This window comes from Lotus japonicus, chromosome 5, assembly GCF_012489685.1.
Source record: "Lotus japonicus ecotype B-129 chromosome 5, LjGifu_v1.2".
Classification (NCBI taxonomy): Eukaryota; Viridiplantae; Streptophyta; class Magnoliopsida; order Fabales; family Fabaceae; genus Lotus; species Lotus japonicus.
Genome location: NC_080045.1, coordinates 23,651,005 through 23,674,000, shown reverse-complemented (window position 1 = coordinate 23,674,000; position 22,996 = coordinate 23,651,005). Strand labels below are relative to the sequence as shown.

The window sequence follows — 22,996 nt, the reverse complement described above, 5'->3', positions numbered from 1 at the left end:
TGAAATTTGGTGTAGCAGAACACGAATCCTCAAGGACTAAAATGGGTAGGTGTGGTTTCTTTCCTTTTTTCTCATGCAATCTTCTTAAATTTCGGTTCTTATGTTTTTATCTTTATAATTTGCATTATTACTATGAAGAGTGGAGCAAAAAGAAGGGACCGGACCAGAAGTCCAGAACATCAAAAGTACATTGAATGAGTATTTGTGCAATATTACTAATCCTTGCATCAGATTTGACCTTTCCAATGAGAAATGATCGTGGAAGGGTTTATGCCTTAGAGATTGATTGAGAGATCGATGGCTGCAAGTACAAAAAAATCATCTAGCTTGGGTGCGGAGGATCCTACTCAGGTAAAATCTATTAAATGCATTAGATTTGACCCTTTCAATGAGAAGTGTAACATTATTAAGATATACTTAGTGGAAAGGTTTCAGAAACATGCTTACATGATCATAGCTAATAACATATTTGGGCAATCATGAATTCCACTGATTCAAGGGTGATATTATATAAGGCTTGGCCAATAGCTTGCAGAAACAATCAGCCATACATTGTCCTCCAATCATAAGCTAGCCTTTTAAGAGAAGATGCATGATAGCCTTGCAACACCAATCCTTCCATGTGGGGTTCAAGCATGGCTGGATCCCACGGAACATAAAACTTCTCTTATAGTTTTAAATTCACATCCTTCCATATCCTTGAAGACTAAGGTTTTTGTTTCTTATATTAATATGAGAATTTGTATAACCGTGTTGCGTGTTTTTCTAATGTATAAAACTATAAATTATCAATCTGAGATAATATCATAACACCACATTTCTGATCAAGAAAGAAGAATTATTGTCAGTTCTGTCCTTTTCACTAATCATTGAAGTTAACATGTTCTCATTACCATGTTAGTGTGGTTTAAAAGTGTTATTTCAGCTTTTGGTGCAAGACATGGAGTCAGCTACTTAAGTTGCATTTGTATTTTTTATATGTATTTAAATTTCAAAGACATGAGCAACCACATAGAGTTATGATTTTTTGCAGGCTTAGGCAAACATCATGATGTTAGGTTTCTTTCGCTGCAACTCTTTTACTGTTCTTCTTTCTGTCTTTCATTTGTTCATCTCAATCGACCTTATTATGCATTTTTAATTTACCTGCAGTTCTGCTCTGGAGAGTCCGAATTTGAGGGACTTTGATTCACTTGAACTGACGCACATGCTCGCATTTTGGGGGTTAGAATTGAATTAATGTTTTATGCATTTGTGTTTTTTTACTGTTATGGAATCGCCAATCCCCATTGTGAGAATCATTCTCTTTTTTCCTCCTTTCATCTTTTCACTTCACCATTGTGATTTCACCCTATCTATTCTTCAGATTTTGTTGTGAGACAAGCAGTGGCTATTGTCATGAAAGAAAAGCAAAGGGATGCTTCTAAGGTAACTTGATAAAGACACCTTCCGTTCTCATTCTGTGTTGCAGGGACTACACTTCTAAAATGATGTCTGTTGTCGGCTTCAAGTGAAAGCAGGTTATTGCTATTAGTTTTTTTGTTTTTCTAATTTTTTAAAGATGGTAACGTAGGTTCATCTATGATTGTGTGCTTGCAAGTACATGCTTAGATTTTGGTTCCTATATAGTATTATTACATTTTATCTCCTTCTGACTTATTTCTACTACTATAATCAATTGAAATTGTTTTATTTCCCTTTCGACCATGGTCACAAGTGTGAGATTCAACTCCTCACTATCCATTGTGCCAACAAGCATCCTAATACATGATATTGTGTAGAAAAGCAGTGTCATTGTGATAACAAAAAACTGTAAGTATTAATTGCCTCCATTTTTCTTGGCTTAGCTTCAATAGCTGCCTTTATGTTGTTTTCTCAAGCAACAATAACATAGAGCTTATTTGCCTATGCAGGTTCATATACTACTGGAAATGGATTTTGTTCACTAATTTTTTAAGGCTTTGAGATTTTGTATAGATCAGAGGATCAAGGATCCAAACTGAAGCTGCAAATAGTGATTAGAAAGGAAAATCAAGAATCTGTCCAGGTTTGTTTGATTTATTTGAGGCTAAATTGTGGATTTAACTCAACGTGGTTGCTGAGTGACTCCAACTCTATCTGTTCATCTCTTATATATTGTGGATTTAACTCAAGGTGATTGTTGATAAACTGAGAATGAGGACTCAGATCAGTGATTATTTGAATTGTTTTTCCTGACATGTTCCATGGGCAGGACTGGATCTTATCATCATATCAGATATGTGGCTTCTTTCATCAGATTTGCATTGCATTGGATGTTCATGTGGGAAAACTATTGAAGACCCTAACTGGGAGATGGAAATCTGCACTTTTGTATATTTCAAGGTTTATGTTTCCATTTTGCTTTAATGGTTTAGTAATTTTTTTAGTTCCTTTTCTTTATATGCTTCCATTTTTTGCTTATTTAAGAAAATTGCCTAATTGAAGTGTTTCTTTAGACAGTGATTTTTTGTGCTTTAATTCTGGTGTGGAAAGGTAGGAAAAAAGAATAGTTTGTTAGGGGACCTTTGGTTTTCTTATGTTATGAACATAATTGAGAATAAGAGGTGAAGCTTATGAACTATATTTTCCAGACAAATGCTCATTTGGGGCAGGAAAAACTTTTACAGTGGTAGGGGTATAAGTAGTTCATGTAGTTAAGCTAATTTCAGGAAATGAACCACATATGGCTGGAAGAAGGTAGAGTATAAAACCAGTTGTGGTTAAGTTTTTGCTATTTTCTACCTAATAGGATTTTCCAACTATACTTATTTGCTTGGTTTTTTCTTGCAGTTTTTAAGATTAGTAACTAATAGTTCAGTAAATGAGGTTCATTGTAGGCTTACTTGAAATTGGTGCCTGCAAGCTGTGATGGACTGCAACCTGAGTTGATGATTGTGGTGGGAAACCACCACTAGGAAGTCCCATGGACTCAATGTGAATCATAGGTTGTTGAACAACTTTCAGAGGAACATCGCCTTGAAGACCAACATCACCTTCAGAAGCACTATGATCCATTTATTTTTTCAATGGTGGAATCAGGGTTTTAATTCTTAAACCTGTAATGTAGGCAAGTGTAACGAGGATGACTTATAGTAGTTTATGAACATAAAATGTTTAATGATTATGATTTTTGGAGAGTGGTTAGAAGAACTGAAATGTCAGGTTAGAATTAGTAAGATCTGAAATGTTAGCTTCAAATTCTGTTACATTTGAATAACATAAGTTATCAAATTAAATTGTCTTTAAGAATATAAGTGAATGTAGTTGAATACTTTATAAAAGAATTTAAGTGCAGCTTTAAAGTGGACAATGATAATACAAATTTAATCAAAATATAAGGTTAAAGTTGTCATGGAATTATTCTCAAAAAAAAAAAGTTTGTCATGGAATTTGACTAAAGAATGCATATGGATAGTAAAACAAGTCGGTTACTAATTTTTTTTTGGTACATAGTCGGTTACTAAATTTATTTGTCTTTAATAATTGCATAGTGGTTATAGAATTTTAAATACACCAAAAACAAATTTTTAAACACACCATCAAATAAAACAATATTGGGTAACTAATAAATTTAATAGCCTTACTTTCAAAAAAAAAAATTAATAGCCTTGATTGCCATGGTAAAATAAACATAGAAAAAACAGAAATGAGTAAAATAATATATTTTTTAACTGAGGCTAGGAAATCTATTATGCTAAGGACCGAAAAAGTGGGTTAAAAAGCATGCCATCAAATAGTGTAGATGATTGGATAACTAATTTAGGAATTAATATTAACTATGTAGTTGCGCACAATCTAATTAAAATATAAATTGAAAGTTTTTGGCAACCAAAAAAAAAGAAGCAACCAAAAAAAAAAGTTTTTGCAGCTGAGGGGCAACTTTGTCATTCACTAATTCATTGTACACCACTCTTAAATTAAGCATGAGTATTTATGTAAAAGTGCTAATTATTTCTCTTAGGTTCAATCAGGATTTTGTTCATTCCATCTCCATATGTCAATAGAATTGAAAAAGTTGATTGATTTTTGTGTCATTGTTAGGTTGCCAAAAAGTTAATCTTTAATGGGTTAGTTCTAATACAAAAACACATTAAATCTTCCATATTTGTATTCATTACTAAATTTTTTATCATAAATGAATTTTACATGTTATTGGATATTAATGAAAAAAATTCGAAGTAATCTTAAACTAAATTAAAAGAGAACAATAATGATTTTTTAATATAAAATAACCAAATAAAAGTAAATATATAGTGATTATATTAAAAAAACTTATCATTTAATACACATAGTTAGGTTAAAAGAGTAAAGATTGAAAATGAAAGCATTTTCATATAGTTTTGAAATCCACAACGGTGTATTTACATTGTACTTCATATAGTTAAAAATTGTATTATTTACATGGTACTACATTTTGTCTGTAAGCAAAAAAACCATCAAAAAAATTAAGAAATAAGCTTAATACATCAGAAGGCCCCTGAAATTGTAAAGGGAATCAGTTCCAGGGCCTGAAAAAATTTCGCATCAAATTGGGTCCCTAAGAATTTTTTTTAATTCAATTAAGGACAAATGTTGCCAGACTTCAATTTTAGCCTAGTCAGCAATTCCACGTGGCTTTTTTATTTATTTTTAAATTATAAAAATTATTAAAAAAATATTTTTAATTCCAGTTCATTTATTAAGTCAGAAAAAAAAATTAAAAAACTTAATAAAATCCTAATCTAATAATCTCTTAACAAAACAATTACATAATCTAAATAATAAACTAACCTAATAATCTAATTATAACCAATCCCTGATTAAATCCTTTCATCCCCAAATTGAACCCAATTACAAAACTTCCCCATCCCCAAATTGAACCCAGACAAGAAACCAAGTTCTCCTTCCTCCTCCATCACTAAGAACAACAACCAAAAATAAAATTCCAGCAAGAAACCAAAAATACCCAGACAATACTCAATCTCTCCTTCCTCCTCCATCACCAAGAACAACAACCAATCTCAAAAAACCCAAAGCAAAGGTGGGTTCTGGAGTTTGCGGTGGAAGGTGCAAGGCATGGTGGTGGTCCATCGTCTCTCGATCTCGCTTCGCTGTCTCTCGGCTCCTCGCACCGCGCCTCTCCATCCCCCCTCCGTCTCGATCTCGATGGAGGTTGGGGTGTGAGGTTTCTATCGGGGGTTCTCTGTCTCTCTCGATCTCTTTCCCTGGATCCCTCCTTCTCCTTCTCTTGTCTGTTTTTCTGGGCTCTGTAGAAAGGGTGAAGGTTGTGGGTTGTGGTGGTGGAGGCTGTTGTTGCTGTCTGTGTTCATGAAGGTTGTAAGGTTGTTGTGTTGCTGGGTTTAGGGTAAAGATTGGAGATGCAACCGTAAACTTTGGATCTACGAGAAACCCTTGCCTCTGTTGTTTCTGCTTCTCTCTACCGTGGGTTGCTGCAAAGGAAAGATGGAATTGGAGCTTGGCTGTGATGAAGCTTCGATAGTGGAGGAGGGGTTTTCTTGTGCTTTTGTTAAAGAAATCCTCCGTTTAGATTAGGGATTGATGGAAGAGAGAAGATGAGGTGGTGGTGGTTCTAGATTGCTGGGTTTGATGGAAGAAGAGGAAGTGGAAGATGAACAGAATGAAGATGAAGATGTGGGTGGAAAATAAATTTTGGGGTTAGATGAGTTAATTAGGGCTGGATTGATTTATTAAGTTTTTAATTTTTTTCTGATTATTTAATTGAGCTGGAAATAAAAATAATTTTTTATTATTTTTGTAATTAAAAAATAATAATAAAAGCCACGTGGAATTGATGATTGGGATAAAATAGTCTGCTGGCACACTTTGGCCTTAATTGAATTAAAAAAAAATTTCTAGGGACCCAATTTGATGCAAAAAATTTTTAGGCCCTGAATTTGATTCCCTTTACAATTACAGGGGCCTTCTGATGTATTAAGCCTAAGAAATATAACTAGAAAAATTCAAAAAAAGTATAAATTAATTGAAAAATTAAAAATATAATAAATAATAATATAAATTGAATTTTTTTTAGTTAAGAATGACTTCAAAAACTATTAAATTTTTATATAGAAAAAAATAAATAATGTAGCATTTAAAAAAAAAATAGGGTTAAAAACCACAAATAAACAAAAAGATTGTGCTTTTTTAAAATTTAAACAAACACATTCATCACAAAAAACAAATTTTTATTTTATTATATAAATAATTGTTTCTTTTAATTCTTAAATTATCTTCTAATAAGCATAATAAAAATAACATATATTTAATAAAAAAATTACGCGATAAACTAAAATGAAAATCCCCCGTGCATCGCACGGGTCAAAGTACTAGTTAAATATATTGCATGTGTGTATTATTTGAAAAATAATTTCAAATATTTATTTTGATCTATTATATAGTACTAAAAATATTTTCTCAAGCTTTCTTATATTATTAATAATATTTTACTTTTAAATTTTTTTTATTAAATTTCAGTAATATCATTTATTTACATAAAGAGAACTCTAACTAAGTAATTTAATGCATCAAAAAAACTCTAATACTATCTATTTCGATGTCTAAACACAATAATTTTTTCTGTTATATTTATATTTAAGAAATATTTTAATATTTATTATTTATATAATTACACTATAATAATTTTCATATAATATTAAAAAGTATCGAAAATAAACTCGTGCAACGTACGGGTATAATATCTAGTATTGTTATATAATGCACTTTTAACATGCAATTATATTGTAAAGTAGTGAAATTTATTAAAATTTGTGCTTCTATTAATTTGTACTTGAAAGTATTATCATGTAAAATGTCACTCCATGTTCCTTTAAAATGTTCCTCCCCTTTTAACATGAAAGTATTTTTATGTATAATATTCATCAACGTGAGTACTTTTGACCCTATAAATTAAACATAAAAAATAAAAAAGGTGTATAAGTTATATTAAAATTTATTTTTCTATTAGTTTTAACATGAAACTATTTCATGTATCATGATCCTCTCTGTGCGAGTTTTTTGCCCTTCAATTTAAAGTTTAAACACAAATAAATATAGACCATATTTTTACATGAGTATATTTTAATCCTCATAATTTTCACCGTTAATTTTCATGCTTTTATATATACTTACTTCTAATTTTTTGAAAAAATTTGAAAAAATGTACTTACATTATTTTAAATGTAATTTTTTATTAGTTTTAACATAAAACTATTTTCATGTAAAATGTTCATTCCATGTGAGCTTTTGACAATATATTTAAACATAAATAAATGTCCATGAGATATGATCATATTTTCTAATCTCTCTATGAAATATTTTCCATATCGAAGTTTGATGTTTTTATGTAAATTTATTCCTCAATTATTTAAAGGTTTATGAATATATGTATTATAGGCTATCTAATATTTTTAGGCTTGGAAGCACAGCGGGAATAACCATTTCAACTTGGATTCAGTGCTTCGTGATTGTCGTTTAAGCCTTCCAAACTTTGATGTTTTTAGTTCATTTTTTGTTCATTAATCTAATTCTTTGTTCCTTTGTCAAAATGTTAGATCCCACATTTGCTAGAGATGTGAGATTCTAACATAGCCCCTCACGCACAGGGTTGGATATCTTGCGTGGAATGAAACAGGTGATAGACTCTGATATCATATAAGAATTAGGGAGACCTAACTCAACCTAAAAGCTATCTCAAGAGTTGAGGTTTGCACTATCATTTATAAGCTTTTTATTGGCCACACTTCTAGCCAATGTGAAACTCTAACGCTTAACACTTTACCTAAGTTTTCTTTAAGGTGTGACTTTTTGTTTGAATTGTCTAGATGTATCCTCTTTTATCTAGCTTAATATGTAATGACTTATGAACCTACTGTTTCTTCTTAATGTATGATGTTCAGTTTTAAAAAAAACTAAGCCTACAAATTCAGGGAAATAATCCCACATGTATAGCACATTTCCTTTCCGATTACAAAGAATCATAATTTCTGGTTCAGCATCTTTGCATAGTGTTCTTCTTTTTTCGGCAAATATGTTGCACTCCATATCAAGTCCATTATTAATCTGTTGAAGGAAGCAAACTAAAGTTTGATCACTTAATGCACAACTCATGATAATGTTTTTCAGGTATCAAAAAAATAAAACTCAACTTTCATGCTTTTACATGTTCTCAATTGAGGTCTAAGTTTGAACTGTGAAGCAAGCACTCACAAACTCACTTTTTGAAGCTACATAGCAAAATGAGCGTTAGCCGTTTAGTTGCACTTGGTAAATGTTCAAAGAAAGGGCTTCTCGGAAATGACCTTGCATCAAACATTCTTAATTAAGACTAAGATCTCCCTAATGACTAAATCGATCTGTTGCCAAATTCTACTTGTTAATAGTATTCAACAAATTAGAATAGCTACTGCAACAACAATGAGATTAAACACTCCTTGTTGATTGAAGCCAAGTCATCTATCTCACTTCTTCTCATATATAGAACCAAAGGCCACCAAAGTTTACTCGTTTAAGATTGTCCCGGCAAGATTGAGGTCGGGTATGCCTAAACAAATTAACAACAAAACCTTAATCCTTATTAGTGAAAGGTTCATCTTAGAGAAAAAAAAAATTGGGTAAGCAATTAATCAATTAAAAGGCACAAAGGGTGCCACCCAATACAAAGGCAACAAGATTTTTTTTTTTTTTTTTGAATTTCTCAAAGGCAACAAGATTAATTACAATACATATGTAATTAAAAAGAAATGGAAGGGAAGAAAAGGAACAGGGAAATGAAATAAAAAAGGCTTAATTGCAGTTTTCCTCCCTCATGTTTCACCGTTGTGCGAAGTTCCTCCCCCATGTTTAAAAGGAGCAGATTCGCTCCCTCATGTTTCAAAATGTGCAGATTCGATCCTTCCGTTAGTTTGCCGTCTGAAAGCTAACGGCAGATGCTGACCTGGCTTTCATTAATTGACGTGTCTCTGTCACATGTCCACCAGGATGCCACTAAGCTGCCACTAAGCTCATTTATGCTTGAGAAAAAAAAATCACGTGACAAACACGTGACTTCCCTAAATTACATCACCATCTTCTTCTTCCTCTTAACATCTGCCCTAGATTCAGAAGGGAGCAGGAGCACGACGGCAAGGAGAGACAAGAGGAAGACGAACGAAGGCCATAAGAGAGAAGAGGAAGACGAAGGCTAGCAGAGGAACACGAAGGCTAGCAGAGGAACACGAAGGCCAGAAGTGAGAAGAGGAACACGAAGGGCATTCGAAAATCCATAAGAGATCGAAGGAGAACGAAGAAGCATGACAAGAGTTAACGATGGGAGCCAATCTTCGACAAGCACTTACAGTGATGCCACTGTTCGTAGAACTCTCTACTGTGACTGTGGGGTGTTGTCTCCGTTAAGGACTTCATGGACAGAGGAAAATTTGGGTCGAAGGTTCTATGGGTGTGGACAATACCAGGTACTTTCTGAAACAAACTTTCAATTAAAATGTAATTTTCTTACATCAAAAAACTAATATTTGTTCTGGGCAAAATTGCAGGGTAGGGTAAGGAGGTGTGGGTTCTTCAAATGGCATGATCCTCCTGTAAATACACGCCAGAACTTGATGATTTCTGGATTGCTGAGTCAGATTGAAGTCTTGAAGAAGAAGGAGATGTTTTTAATTAGGTGTTTAGGGTTGTGTGTTATTGTGATTGTACTGTTGATCATTGTTATTGGTATCATGGTTATCAAAGCATGATTTTTTAGGTAGTATTTGTGGGGGTATGTAGTTTGAGGTTTGGTATGTTATTGTCATCATGTTTGGCAGCCTTGTTTTTTTGTAACTTGAATATGAATGCAATGAAAATTACTCAGTTCTATCCTATTTTCTTTGATTCCTATGTTACATATTGAATGAATTCCTATTAATTTGTAAACATCATATGCAAATAGCCTAACTGACCATCATCATCCATAAACAACATTCAGAATAACTGAATACTAAACATCATCCATAACAGAACATCATCCATAACAGAACATCATCCATAACAGAAAATAGCATAGTCAAGTTACACACAACTTGAAAGCAAGTGACATAGTCAAGTTACACACAACTTGAAAGCATTAACATACTCGAGTAACACAAACTAACACAAAATAACAGTAATAAGGTTCTGCCCGGAACAAGATAACATAACACTTTGGCAGCAGCCTAACAAAAAAATCTTATTATGCATTGTTGCTTTGCTTAACATCATCCTAAAACAACAAGCTTCTGCTTCTTCCCAGGCCTTCCAGTTCCCTGAGAACCACTTGCTACCCCTGGAGCATGAGTTGTTATTGAGCTGGCTGTCTGTGAGCACTATGTCAGTATATATGGTGCTTGAACTGGCTGCTGAGGTTGAATTGGTTGATGATTTTGAACTGGTTGTGCAGCTTGGGAGGCTTCACCTTGAGGTTGTCTCCTTCTACTTGCCCTTGGAGGTCTCCTTCTAGTTGGAGCAGCTTCATGTGCATTGGTATCAACAGCAACGCCATTTCCTTCACTAGCAGCTCCAATCCCACTTGCTCTTGTAGTTCTCTTTGTAGTAGTCACCCCTGGTTGTTGTGCACCAGTTTCAACAGCAGCATCATTCCCTTGTTGATTAGCTCCACTCCCACTTGCTCTTCTAGTTCTCCTTCTAGTAGTCAACAATTGTTCTTGTTCACCAGTTTCAACAGCACCATCATTTCTTGCTTGAGCAGATCCACTCCCACTTGCCCTTTGTTCAGGATGAAGCATCTGGGAATTATCCTGAAAGGGAAACAACCTCAACCTAATCAGTAATGCATATGACAGAATATAATCAATTGTACTAAACAAAATTAATCATTATCTCACCTTGTTCCCTCCCACTGGTATAGCCCTGTCAGCAGCTTGCTTACCAGTACAAGTCCTTTTGTTATGCCCTGGTTCACCACACCTCCTACACTGAATTGTGGTCTGGTACCTCCTCAGCCTATTGGGGTCTCTGGGCTCATCATTTGTTTTCCTCCTCTGCTTTTTGGGCCTCCCAGGTGCCCTTCTCATGAAAGGTGGATCAAGTGGAGGATATCGACTAATAGGCCACAACTTGGGCCCATTAGATGGCAGGATAATGTGATCATAAGTAGCCAAGAAGTTTTGTTTGCTACAAATGTGAGTGTAAACATCATTCACATGTGAAAGGTAATAAACATTTTTTTTTAAATCAAATGAAACAAGTGGAGGATAGTGTTGAAATAATACCTATAACAAGGGTGAACATATTCTTCAGGTGCCACATGGTTGTGCCACATACAAGTTATTGCATGGCAGCATGGAATTCCACTTAGGTCCCATCTCCTACAAGAACAAGTCTTTGTAGCTAAATTCACAGAATGCTTGTCTGTTTGACTCCTACTAACCTCAAACAAAGTGTAACCACCATCTCCATTCCACATAGGTATCCAGTTATCAGCCTTCTGCTTGTTCACCTCTAGCTTTTGTTGGATCATAGGGCAAATTGCACCCCTGTACTTTAACATCAGTTCTCTTTGCTTCACTATCCTGTTAGTGATATAATATTTGAGGCCTTCAATTAGAGTAATAATTGGCTTATCTCTCCATTCTAATATTGCCCTATTGAAGGCCTCACACATATTATTCACCTGCAGATCGCACACTGTATTAGTACTAAAAGCTGACCTACTCCACATCTTGGCTGGTACCTCCATCATATCCTTCCATGCTTCCTCATTTAATGTCTTCATATGATCCATAGCCCTTTCAAACTCTGGACCAGTACTTGCTCTAGCCGCTGCCCAAAGTGCTCCTTTCATTTCTTGACCGGGGTATTTTTTCCTCCAATTCCCATATAAATGCTTTACACAAAGTCTATGCTCCACATTTGGATCCAGCTCTTGTAAAGTGGGTACCAATCCCTGTTAATAACATGAATGTGATGGAGATGCCAGTTAGTTGATAAAAAATGAAAGACCATATAAAAGACAAAAAAATGATAGTTAGAGTGTGGTACCTTTTGTTGATCAGAAATAAAAGCCCAGGCATTTGGACTCACACTACTCAAGTCATCAACTAGCAGGTGCACAAACCAAGCCCATGAATCCTTTGTCTCTGCCTCTACAACTGCAAATGCTATGGGAATCATTTGATTATTCCCATCCTTCCCAACAGCTGCCAATAACTGCCCACCATATAATCCCTTTAAAAAGCACCCATCCAAGCCTATTAAGGGTCTACAACAGGTTGCAAAGGCTCTCTTACAGGCAGCAAAACAAATGTAAATTCTCTCAAACACTGGATTACCAGCTCCCACAACACTCTTGATCTTGACTGTACTACCTGGATTGCTTCTTAGGAGTTCTTCACCAAAACTCCTAAGATGTCTATACTGCTCAAGCACTGCTCCTTGTATCATCTCTAATGCAGTTACTTTAGCTCTCTAAGCTTGAAATCTAGACAACACAACCCCCCACCTTATCTTTGCCTCCTCTACCAAAGCACCTACCTTCAAGGAAGGTGTGTGTCTTAGCATAGACACAAACTTCTTTGCTATCCACTTGGTCTTAGCTTGCCTATTCTTGCTGGTCCTTACACATGTATGCTCATCATATAATGTGACAATCTGAAAGTATGTGTTCTGCTTGTACTTAGATGCCCTAAGATAGAATACACATTCCTCAGTACATTTAACTACAACCCTTTTTGGATCATTTTTTTCCAAATAAACATTCTTCTTATTCTGCAAGGCATAATCCTTCACTGCATTCTTAAGAAGAGCAGCAGAACTAAATATCTGACCTACCTCAAACCTGACTTCAGAATCATCTTCCTTTTGCTTGAACTTAGGAAACTTGGGTCTCTCCTCAGTATCTGAATCACTTCCAGGTGGAGTATCTAGGTCTGAAGAGTCTCCATACTCATCTTCAAAACTATCATAGTTGGTAGAATTGGGGTTTTGTGAACCAAGCAAACTAGTTACAGCTTCAACATCTCCAGTTGGCAAAACAGTAGTCCACTCCCATCTCTCATCAAAGTCTGAGTCATCAAGGCTCACATCATCAGATTCTTCTTCCCCACTCAGTGCTTCATAATCATCATCCAAGCTGTCATCATCTGATATGTGCTCCCCAGTCAGGCTAACAATATTTTGTTGTACCCCCTGTTCACTCACAACCTCAGACACAGTCCTCTGTTCACTCACACCCCCATGCACCACAACCTCCTCTCTCACACCCTCAGGCAGCACTCTCTTTTCACTCACACCCTCGTGCACCACACTCTCTTCACTCACAACTTCAGACACCGCCCTTACCTCACTCACCCCCCTTGCAAGACTGTCAATCTCAGCCTCTGCCTCCCTTGCTACACTCACAAAAGCAGACTCTGTTTCAGAGTCAATGTCCTCCACAAATATCTGTGTCCCTTTCTGCAATTCACCAGTTTGTACTCCAGTTTCTTCCAAGTGCTCAACATAAAACTCAACTTCAGAGAAACCCTTGACATCACTCAGAAATTGATGAACATCTCCATCATCCCTAAGTGGTTTGCGGCCATCAAACAACCCTAAAGTAGGAGCCCTATACCACAAACACTTATATGAAGCATACCCTAAATGTGCTGTCACTATCTTGTCTACTTCTATTGAATTTATTTGATCTGGATCCCAACCTGGCAATATTTCAGACTCCCCTTCAACATACGCACATGTAGGCTCAAACACAAAATGACCTTTATGCCAAATAATCAATGTCAATTTACTCACAACAGTAGGCCTGCAACCAACACAGTTAAGATTTCAACAACCCCCATTAAATTCCATTCAATTTACAATGAATGTACACTACCTAAAAGTAAACATTGAACAAAAAATAAGAGGAAAAAGGGCAGAAATGTTGGTACCTAAATCGGAAATGGTTTGGAATATCGTCGGCTCCAAACAACTGCCACCCTTCGAGCACGGGCTCCTTTCCTTCTCCCTCGACAGGTTCTTGAACGACAGGCTCTTTTCCCTTCCCCTCACGTGTGCTTTGTTCACCGACAGGCTCCTTTCCCTTGTCGTTGCCTCGTCGTTGTCGCCCTCTACCTCCACGCCTGGGACCACCAGCCATTGAAGGGAATCTCAACGAAGAACCGTGCGATTGAGCAGTTTGGGTGAAGAGATCAATGGACTTTAGAGATTGAGGGGAAAAATGGAGGAGGGAAATCGCACAAAGAGGGTTTCTAATTTTGGTGAAGGCTTATGAAGTCTGATTTGGGGATTTAGGTTTAGCATATTTTCATTTATATTTATTTTTCGTGTTTTTCTTTTAAAAAATAGGGGTGGTATGCAAGGGGGGGTGTGAAAAGGAAGCCAGGTCAGCATCTGCCGTTAGCTTTCAGACGGCAAACTAACGGAAGGATCGAATCTGCACATTTTGAAACATGAGGGAGCGAATCTGCTCCTTTTAAACATGGGGGAGGAACTTCGCACAACGGTGAAACATGAGGGAGGAAAACTGCAATTAAGCCAATAAAAAAACCAACGAGACAAAGAGCAACAAGCCAAGGCCAATATCCAGCAGTTGAAACACGGCACCATCTCACACTATCAAGCCAATAATCACGAGCTGTCCCACCTGTGATGTGATATGTACTAACTATTAGAGAAAGTGAGCTTCATTGGTGGAATATCGCCTACCTCCTGTGATGTGATATGTACTATGGAAAATAACATTGAGTTGCAATAAAATTCAAGAAATTTGTGAATGCTTTGATTCATTCACACTCTTATAATTTTTCACTTTATTTTTAGAGTTGGTCTCCCCTGTTTCCTTTCATTTATTTAGAGAATGCGCCACAAACAGACACAAAAGACAGCTAGGATAGATCATAATACATGTTTCACAACAAATAGGAATGAAAATACATTGCATACTGGACCACACATACCAGATTGCAGCTTAAGGAATGTTTAGCAAACTCTTGTAAAAATTATAAATGCAAATAAAAGTTAATAATATATTTGGATCAATTTATATTTCAAGTAAAGTTATAGCTGAAGTATGCGTGTGGCATAATAAGCACTTGAAAAACCTTCCTCCCTTGCGTCATCAATAAACCATTTTAAATTAAAAAAAAGGGAAAAAAGACAAAGTGTACCATGTTTCCATTATAGATTTGTAAATTTTACCTTGTAACAAAGGACAAACTTACACTTCCTTAAGAAGTACTTATGTAGCCTCTTCTACTGGTTGTGGCTTACTTTAATTGAAAGATAAGATTTTAATAAAGTATCCTTGTCAAACTGCACAAATAATTTTAACAGATCAGAAGAAAGCCTATGGAAAAGCACAGAGAAAGTGAAAACCCACATGTAAAACAAAAAGAAGAGAAGGAAAAAGTTGTAAAGATGGAGTGACAACACCAAACTATTTTCAACGAATCAGATTCCAAACGAAACACGAACTTCAAACACATACCTCTGTGAGCATATCCAAGGCGCCAAGATTCAACTTCATGAACAACCTGCTATGGCATTCTGCAGCCTCCATTTCTCGATGCTTTATCTTTGCTATATATCAGACCTCAGACGCATCGATGCTAAGCCTACCAAATCCGCTTTCTCTCCCTAATCTTGTTCTGATCTGTGAAATTCCAATGCCTGCATAATCAAATAGTAAGCTCAATTACTCAATTGTAAAAAACATACATTCCAATTACATCAAACAAACCTGAAGTAAAACAAACCCAAAGTAAGCAAGAAGAGTTGTGAAGTAATCAATACCATGTTGAACTGCAGTGTGATCAGCATTGCAAGCATTAAGCATAGTGCTTATGAACGCGAAGGAAGAGCTGCAGGTATCGGTAGTCAACCTTGCAACTGATCCCATAGTTATGGGCTGCATGCTTGACAGCACATAACTTACTCAGCCAAATTCATAGCAGTGCATGCAGACACATCACCAAGTGCATGAGAAGTGTACGTGTTCAAGAAGGATTTCAAGAGCAGAAGCTGCAAGTTCAAAAGTCAAACATCACATGGGCTTCACTAAGCCACTGGTCCACTATGGAAACTCATGTGGGATATCAATTCAAACCTTCTCAAGAAGAGGTACTCGCCACCAATGGAAGCAGGGGCTTTGTCAAATGCCACGTGAGTAATGGGATGTTGCAACCCTTCTTGTTTTTCAAAGTCCTGCACTAATTAAATTAAAGCGCTGTTAAGAATTGATGCAAGTTTCTAGAATTATCTTTTAAAATCTACATTATTGTAGAAAGCACATAGACTATCTTAATGTTTCTATCTCTAGAATGTTCCAATTGTATCATATAATAAACCGCCATAATCAAACCGACTACTCAAGCCTATAAATAGGCATGTAGTGCATCATTTGTAGTGTGTGGAGGAACACTAAATCCTCTCCACCCAATGTACTCTGCTATGACGACGGCCTCTGAGGTTCCGCTTGAGTACATGCCCAGGCAATCCATGTCCAACAAAATGACTCTAGTTGGATTTGATGAGAGTGATAAAATAGCCAACAACAATAAGTTTCAAGTCGATGGGTTGGAGGCAAGAAGAATGATTTCTAAGTGAAGCAAGCTAAAATTGCACCATGAACAGTGGAAGCATAGACAACTGGAAGATCAAGTTCAACTATTGCAAGATGAAGACTAGCTAGCAGAGATATTCATAGAGGCATTGCTAGGAGCAAGATTCAAAGAGCTGCGAACTATGCTTCAAGTTGGAGAAACTTACATCAAGGAGAAGTGTTAAGAATTGATGCAAGTTTCTAGAATTATCTTTTAAAATCTACATTATTGTAGAAAGCACATAGACTATCTTAATGTTTCTATCTCTAGAATGTTCCAATTGTATCATATAATAAACCGCCATAATCAAAGCGGTGACTCCAGCCTATAAATATGCATTAGTGCCTCACCATGTAGGTGTGGCAACACTAAGAATCTAAGTGTTGTACCCACCATGAATGTAATAAAACCATACGATTTTATAGCTCATGCATTTCATTCTAATATTGCTAAATCCTACCACTTTTTTGTTTCTTCAATTTTCAACAGTGGTATCAGAGCCAGGTTGTTGTGAGTAACCCTTCGCTACTACCACTAATAAAGATGATTGAGAAAAACAACACATGTGAATTAGTAGATTGCCCACATGGAAAAGACATCATTGGGGTTAAGTGGGTCTACAAGACAAAGCTCAACCATAATGGCACTATACAGATGCACATAGGCATTGTCAAAAGCAAGTTTGGAAGAGCTACGAAGTAATGCTTGCAGTGATGGAAATTTGTATCAAGGAGGAGTGTTGAAAGTGTGTGCTACAAATTTCCACAAGGTTCTAAAGAATTCTAGAAAGCAAAGGAATCAAGTAGAAATGGCCTTAATTAGTCTAGTTGAGTATACTCTAGAATGTACTAAAAATAAGGTAATAGGAAACCGACTTTGAAAGGTCGGTGAAATCATGCCTATAAGTAGGCTCTGGTACATGATAAGCAATTTGAGGTGTGGAGATGCTCCAACTCCTCCAGCCTATGTAATCTATTCCTTCCACTAATGATCAAACTATTTTCTATCACATTGTTAGGGATAGTTACACGGCTATACTTCTCATTTCCAACCTATCTATCTATTTTTAAATTCTAACAAGCGCGTTGAAACTGAGAAGGTTGATTGCAGGTTTTTGTTCTCCAAAGTCAAGATTAAGGTGAGGATCGGAAGACACCTCAAGGCACACCAATCTGATTTTTTCCACAAAAATTGCTGCAAAAGGTGACCGAAAAAAACTCCTCTCACATAGTCCCTGTTGAAATTGATACTCATGTGAATCGAGAGAAAGAGATGAAAGTGCTTTCTGAATATTGAATGAAAAAATCAACTATTACAATGAGGGTATTATCTATATATATACAAAGAAATTGGTAAAGCTATCTTTTACCACACGTGTAACCAACTCTGATTCAGTTGTAACTGAAAGTCAAACTAGTCTAACTGCTCTAGCTTCTGTAACAAACTACTCTAACTGCTCTAACTTCTGTAACAGAAAATGTAACTAATCTAGCTGTCTAATTGATCAAGGTATAATTGTACTAAATCTAAAACTCCCCCTCAAGTTGGGAGATAAATATCTTTCACTCCCAACTTGCTCAATATTTGCTTGAACCGTGGAAGAGGTATTGCTTTAGTGAGTGGATCTGCAAGCTGATGTTCAGACCTAACATGAATCAACCGAAGAAACCCAGAATGCACATGCTCACGGATAAAATGAACATCGATATCCACATGTTTGGACCTGTCATGGGATAATGGATTGGTAGCAGGATGCATAGCTGACTTGTTATCTGAAAAAACCTTGACAGATTCAACTGGGATCTCAAATACTCTGAACAACTGCTTCAGCCAAAGAAGCTCACTAGCTGCATATGCTAAGGCCCTGTACTCAGCCTCTGCAGAGCTCCTAGAGACAGTGGGTTGTTTTTTAGATTTCCAGCAAATCAAGGCATCTCCCATGAAGATACAAAGTCCAGTTGTAGATCTGCGGGTTACTAAACAAGATCCCCAGTCTGCATCTGTGAATGCACTCAGTTGAAGATTGGACTTTGCTGAGAAGAAAATACCCTGTCCCGGAGCGCCTTTCAAATTCTGTAATAAATGATGTACTGCATCCAGATGACAGGTTCTGGGTTGTGCCATAAACTGACTCAACTTATTCACTGCAAAGGTTATGTCAGGTCGAGAGATTGTCAGGTATAATAACCTTCCAATGAGACGTCTGTACATAGAACTGTCAGGAAGTAAAGTACCCTCTGTATCAGTGAGCTTGATATTAGGATCCAAAGGCAATGATTGTGGTTTTGCCCCCATAAAACCTGTGTCAGACAGCAGCTGCAATGTGTATTTCCTTTGGGAGAGAAAAGTTCCAGAACTAGCTCTTGCTATTTCAAGACCAAGGAAGTACTTTAAATCTCCAATAACCTTGAGTTTAAAGGACTGTTGAAGCAAGGTTCGGACTTGATTGATCATTTCTAAGTTGGGACCAGCTACTATGATGTCGTCCACGTAAACAAGTAGGATGACAAGAGAAGTCCCTTTGCCTCTTGAGAAAAGAGAATAATCTGAGGTAGCTTGTTGAAATCCTAGAGACTTTAATTCAGTGGAGAACTTGAGGAACCACTGTCTAGAGGCTTGCCTCAAACCATACAATGATTTGTGTAGTTTGCATACCATTCCTTGTTGTTGTACCGGATATCCCATTGGCAACTGCATAAAGACTTCCTCAAAAAGATCTCCGTTCAAGAACGCATTATTCACATCCAACTGCAACATGTGCCAACCCCTAGCTGCAGCAACACCAAGCAAAACTCTCACAGTAGTGAGTTTTGCAACAGGAGAGAAGGTGTCCAAAAAGTCTATTCCAGCCTGTTGAGTGTTTCCTTTAGCAACGAGCCTAGCTTTGTATCGATCAAGAGAACCATCGGCCTTATATTTTACTTTTTAGACCCATTTGCATCCTATGACCTTTTTATCTGCCGGTAAAGAGACAATTGACCAAGTATTATTGGCCTCCAAAGAATCAATCTCTTCTTTCATAGCTTGCCTCCATTCCGGGTATTTCACAGCTTGATGAAAAAACTGAGGCTCATAAATCTCAGCAACAGTCAGCACATAATTCCTATATGTGGGAGATAACTTGTCATAAGTCAAGTAGTGATGTAGAGGATATTGTGTTTGGCAAACATAATCTTGAAGATAGGAGGGTGCCCTGACTTGTCTACTTGATCTTCTAGTAGGAACTTGTGTGGGAGAGGGAACTTGTGATGTAGAAGCTTCACCTAGATATCCAAGAGAAGGTGAGTTCGATGTCTCTGGTGCTGATATAGGTACTGTAGGAGCCATATTGTGCTCTGGAAGAGGTAAATGAATAACCAAATCATTGAATAAATTTGGTTGTGCAGCAGTATGGTGCACACTGTGAAATGGAAACTGATCCTCATGAAAAACGATGTCTCTGGACACCAGAAACTGCTTGGTTTGTAGATTATAGACCCTGTAGCCTTTGTATCCAACAGGGTAACCCATGAAAACCCCAGGTACTGATCTAGCAGTAAACTTGTTTCTTTGTGCCGGTTGTGTGGAAACAAAACATAAACAGCCAAACACCTTAAGGTTAGTGAAATCTGGTGCCTTCCCATACAGTTTTTCATAAGGTGTCACATAATTCAAAACATGTGTAGGTGTTCTGTTAATGAGAAAGGTAGCAGTAGCTACACATTCACCCCAAAAATGCAATGGTACCCTAGACTGGAACATAAGGGACCTAGCTACATTCAACAAGTGTTGATGTTTCCTCTCTACAACTGAATTTTGTTGGGGTCTATATGGGCAAGAGAATTGATGAAGAGTTCCCTGTTGCAACAAGAATTCCTTTAACTGAAACTCGGGTGCATTATCGGACCTTAGTTGTTTTATCCGCTTGTTAAATTGAGTTTGAACAAAAACAAAGAAGGACTTGATACAAGATACTGCCTCAGACCTAGCTCTCAACAGATACAACCATGTAAATCTAGTGCAATCATCCACAATTGTCAAAAAATATTGTTTTCCATCATGTGTGTGTTGATGATAGGGCCCCCATATATCAATATGTATAAGATCAAAGGAAGAAGCTGACAGATTATTATTGGAAACAAATGAAAGTCTTCTCATTTTAGACAAAGGACAAACATTACAATTGTGTGAATGAAAATCAGGAAGTACAGTAAAAGGAACTAGATTGCTTACAACCTTTAGCACTTTATCAGACAAGTGCCCTAGTCTAGAATGCCACAAACTGGCAATTTTATTTTTGTTTGAACTAGTGAAAACAGAAGACACAAAGGATTGAGAAAAAACACTTGAAACAGAAACTTGTGGTGAACCATTTGCTTCAAAAACTTGACTTTGTGCTTCAAAAAGATAGAGTTTGTTATGCAGGTTACCCCTGCCAATCATCTTCAATCGCACTGGGTCCTGGATTGTAAAAGAATCACGAAGCAAAGTCACAGAAAGATTAGAATCTTTTAAAAGTGAACTAACAGATATGAGGTTTACATGAAACTCAGGAATATAGAGCACATTTGATAGAATCAAATTTGGTGTCAACTTTACAGAACCTATAGCTCTAACAGGAACAGTGACCTTGTTTGGCAGCATGACAAACTTGTGCTCTAAGAGTTTATATGATGTAAAAAGATCTAGGATATGAGTTATATGGGAAGTAGCCCCAGAATCAACAATCCACATGAATGGAGAAGAAACATAAGAAGAGGCAGCAGAGAAAACATTACCAACTGAATTAGCAGGTGATGGTTTCTTTGAGGCAGAAGCAGCAGCTAAATTCATCTGAGATTGCAGCATAGTCAACAATTGCTGGTATTGTTGTTGTGTCAAACTGGTGCTGAGCTCACCAATGGTTTGAGAATCACCATGAGAAACATCTGAGACCTGATGTGCAGATGGATAACTTCTTGCCTGATTTTTATTGTAATGAGGTGGATAACCAATCAACTTGTAGCACTTGTCCTTCATGTGACCAAGAAGGCCACAGTGAGAACAGAGAGGACGATTCTTGTTCCCTCTTGGATCTGCCTTTCCTTTGTTATCATAGTTTCCTTGTGCACCAGATCGACCATAAGAAGACTGAGAAGAATTCTGCACAGCAAATGCAGCACTCTGATCTGTGCCCATAGAACTTGAAGATCCAATCTCACGCTGCTTCTCTTCTTGCACAATTAGAGAAAAAACCTTATTGATTGATGGAATTGGATCTTGCAGGAGGATTTGACCACGAATTTGAGAAAAAGACTCATTCAATCCCATGAGAAAGCTCATGACATACTCTTTTTGCAGATAATCAGAGAAAGGTTGAAGACCTCCGCACTGACAATTGATTGTAGGGCGATATTCACCAAGCTCTTCCCAGATTGCTTTCACCTTAGTGTAATACTGACTGACAGATTGAGTTCCATGTGTCAGACCTAGAAGTTGCCTTCTGAGTTGGAAAACACGAGGACCATTCTGCTGCTGAAACCGTTCTTCCAAATCTGTCCAGATTTCCACCGCTGTTGTGGAATAGATCACGCTAGCTGTGAGTTCCTTCGAAATCGAATTGAACAACCAGGACGCAACCATGTTGTTGTTCCGCTCCCAAAGCCGATAGAGAGGATCATCAATTGCAGGCATCGGAATCGTTCCATCAACGAATCCAAGCTTGTTTTTTCCAATCAGTGCCATGCGCATAGCTCTGCGCTAGGAATTGTAATTGTCACTGTTTAGCGGTTGTGAAACCAACACCAGACCTGGATTTTCTGATGGATGAAGGTAATAGACGCTGCTAGGGTTCTCCATGAGAAGAAATCAGAGAAGAAAACGATGAAATCAGAGAAACAAAACAATCCGAATCAAGCAACGAGATGCAATCAAGCAACAGGACACAAATCAAATCAAAGAAGAAGAAACGATTGCATCGACCAACGAATCAATCGCAGCAAGACACAATCGAAGGAAGAAGAAGAAGAAACGAAGGAATTGATCATCCAATCGACGAATCAATCAACGAAATCGCGGAAGAAAAAAACTTCTGATACCATGTTGAAATTGATACTCATGTGAATCGAGAGAAAGAGATGAAAGTGCTTTCTGAATATTGAATGAAAAAATCAACTATTACAATGAAGGTATTATCTATATATATACAAAGAAATTGGTAAAGCTATCTTTTACCACACGTGTAACCAACTCTGATTCAGTTGTAACTGAAAGTCAAACTAGTCTAACTACTCTAACTTTTGTAACAAACTACTCTAACTGCTCTAACTTCTGTAACAGAAAATGTAACTAATCTAGCTGTCTAATTGATCAAGGTATAATTGTACTAAATCTAAAAGTCCCTACTCCCTACAACTACAATCCATTCTTTTTTAGCGGGAAGTTTT

The 22,996-nt window shown here is 36.7% G+C and overlaps 2 protein-coding genes across 4 annotated transcripts; both read right to left on the bottom strand.

Moving 5' to 3' along the window:
- Positions 1–9,984: 9,984 nt before the first annotated feature.
- On the bottom strand, positions 9,985–12,435 carry LOC130717902 (uncharacterized). Its single transcript, XM_057568301.1, has 4 exons — positions 12,034–12,435; positions 11,265–11,938; positions 10,878–11,166; positions 9,985–10,790 (listed from the first exon to the last, which is right to left on the bottom strand). Exons 1-4 carry the CDS (start codon positions 12,433–12,435, stop codon positions 10,359–10,361), a joined length of 1,797 nt encoding a protein of 598 aa, XP_057424284.1. The 3' UTR covers positions 9,985–10,358.
- A 24-nt stretch (positions 12,436–12,459) lies between these two features.
- Positions 12,460–22,732, bottom strand: LOC130717904 (uncharacterized). Of its 3 annotated transcripts, none has more exons than XM_057568302.1 (7): positions 21,350–22,732; positions 16,097–16,194; positions 15,784–16,011; positions 15,479–15,660; positions 15,190–15,303; positions 13,920–14,635; positions 12,460–13,792 (listed from the first exon to the last, which is right to left on the bottom strand). In XM_057568302.1, exons 6-7 carry the CDS (start codon positions 14,126–14,128, stop codon positions 12,460–12,462), a joined length of 1,542 nt encoding a protein of 513 aa, XP_057424285.1. In that variant the 5' UTR covers positions 14,129–14,635; positions 15,190–15,303; positions 15,479–15,660; positions 15,784–16,011; positions 16,097–16,194; positions 21,350–22,732. The 3 variants fall into 3 exon arrangements, with proteins under 3 accessions (XP_057424285.1, XP_057424286.1, XP_057424287.1); XM_057568303.1 differs by having other exon boundaries at positions 15,213–15,303; XM_057568304.1 differs by lacking the exon at positions 15,190–15,303.
- Positions 22,733–22,996: the final 264 nt, after the last annotated feature.

What these genes read in the sequence shown, in the direction of transcription:
- LOC130717904 (XM_057568302.1), bottom strand. Translation starts at nt 14,128, where the DNA reads ATGGCTGGTGGTCCCAGGCGTGGAGGTAGAGGGCGACAACGACGAGGC. An exon ending in CCAAACCATTTCCGATTTAG is followed by an intron (nt 13,793 to 13,919) that starts GTACCAACATTT and finishes TGTTGGTTGCAG; the next exon opens with GCCTACTGTTGTGAGTAAAT.
- LOC130717902 (XM_057568301.1), bottom strand. Translation starts at nt 12,435, where the DNA reads ATGATACAAGGAGCAGTGCTTGAGCAGTATAGACATCTTAGGAGTTTT. An exon ending in TATGTTCACCCTTGTTATAG is followed by an intron (nt 11,167 to 11,264) that starts GTATTATTTCAA and finishes TCACATTTGTAG; the next exon opens with CAAACAAAACTTCTTGGCTA. An exon ending in TACCAGTGGGAGGGAACAAG is followed by an intron (nt 10,791 to 10,877) that starts GTGAGATAATGA and finishes TTTCCCTTTCAG; the next exon opens with GATAATTCCCAGATGCTTCA.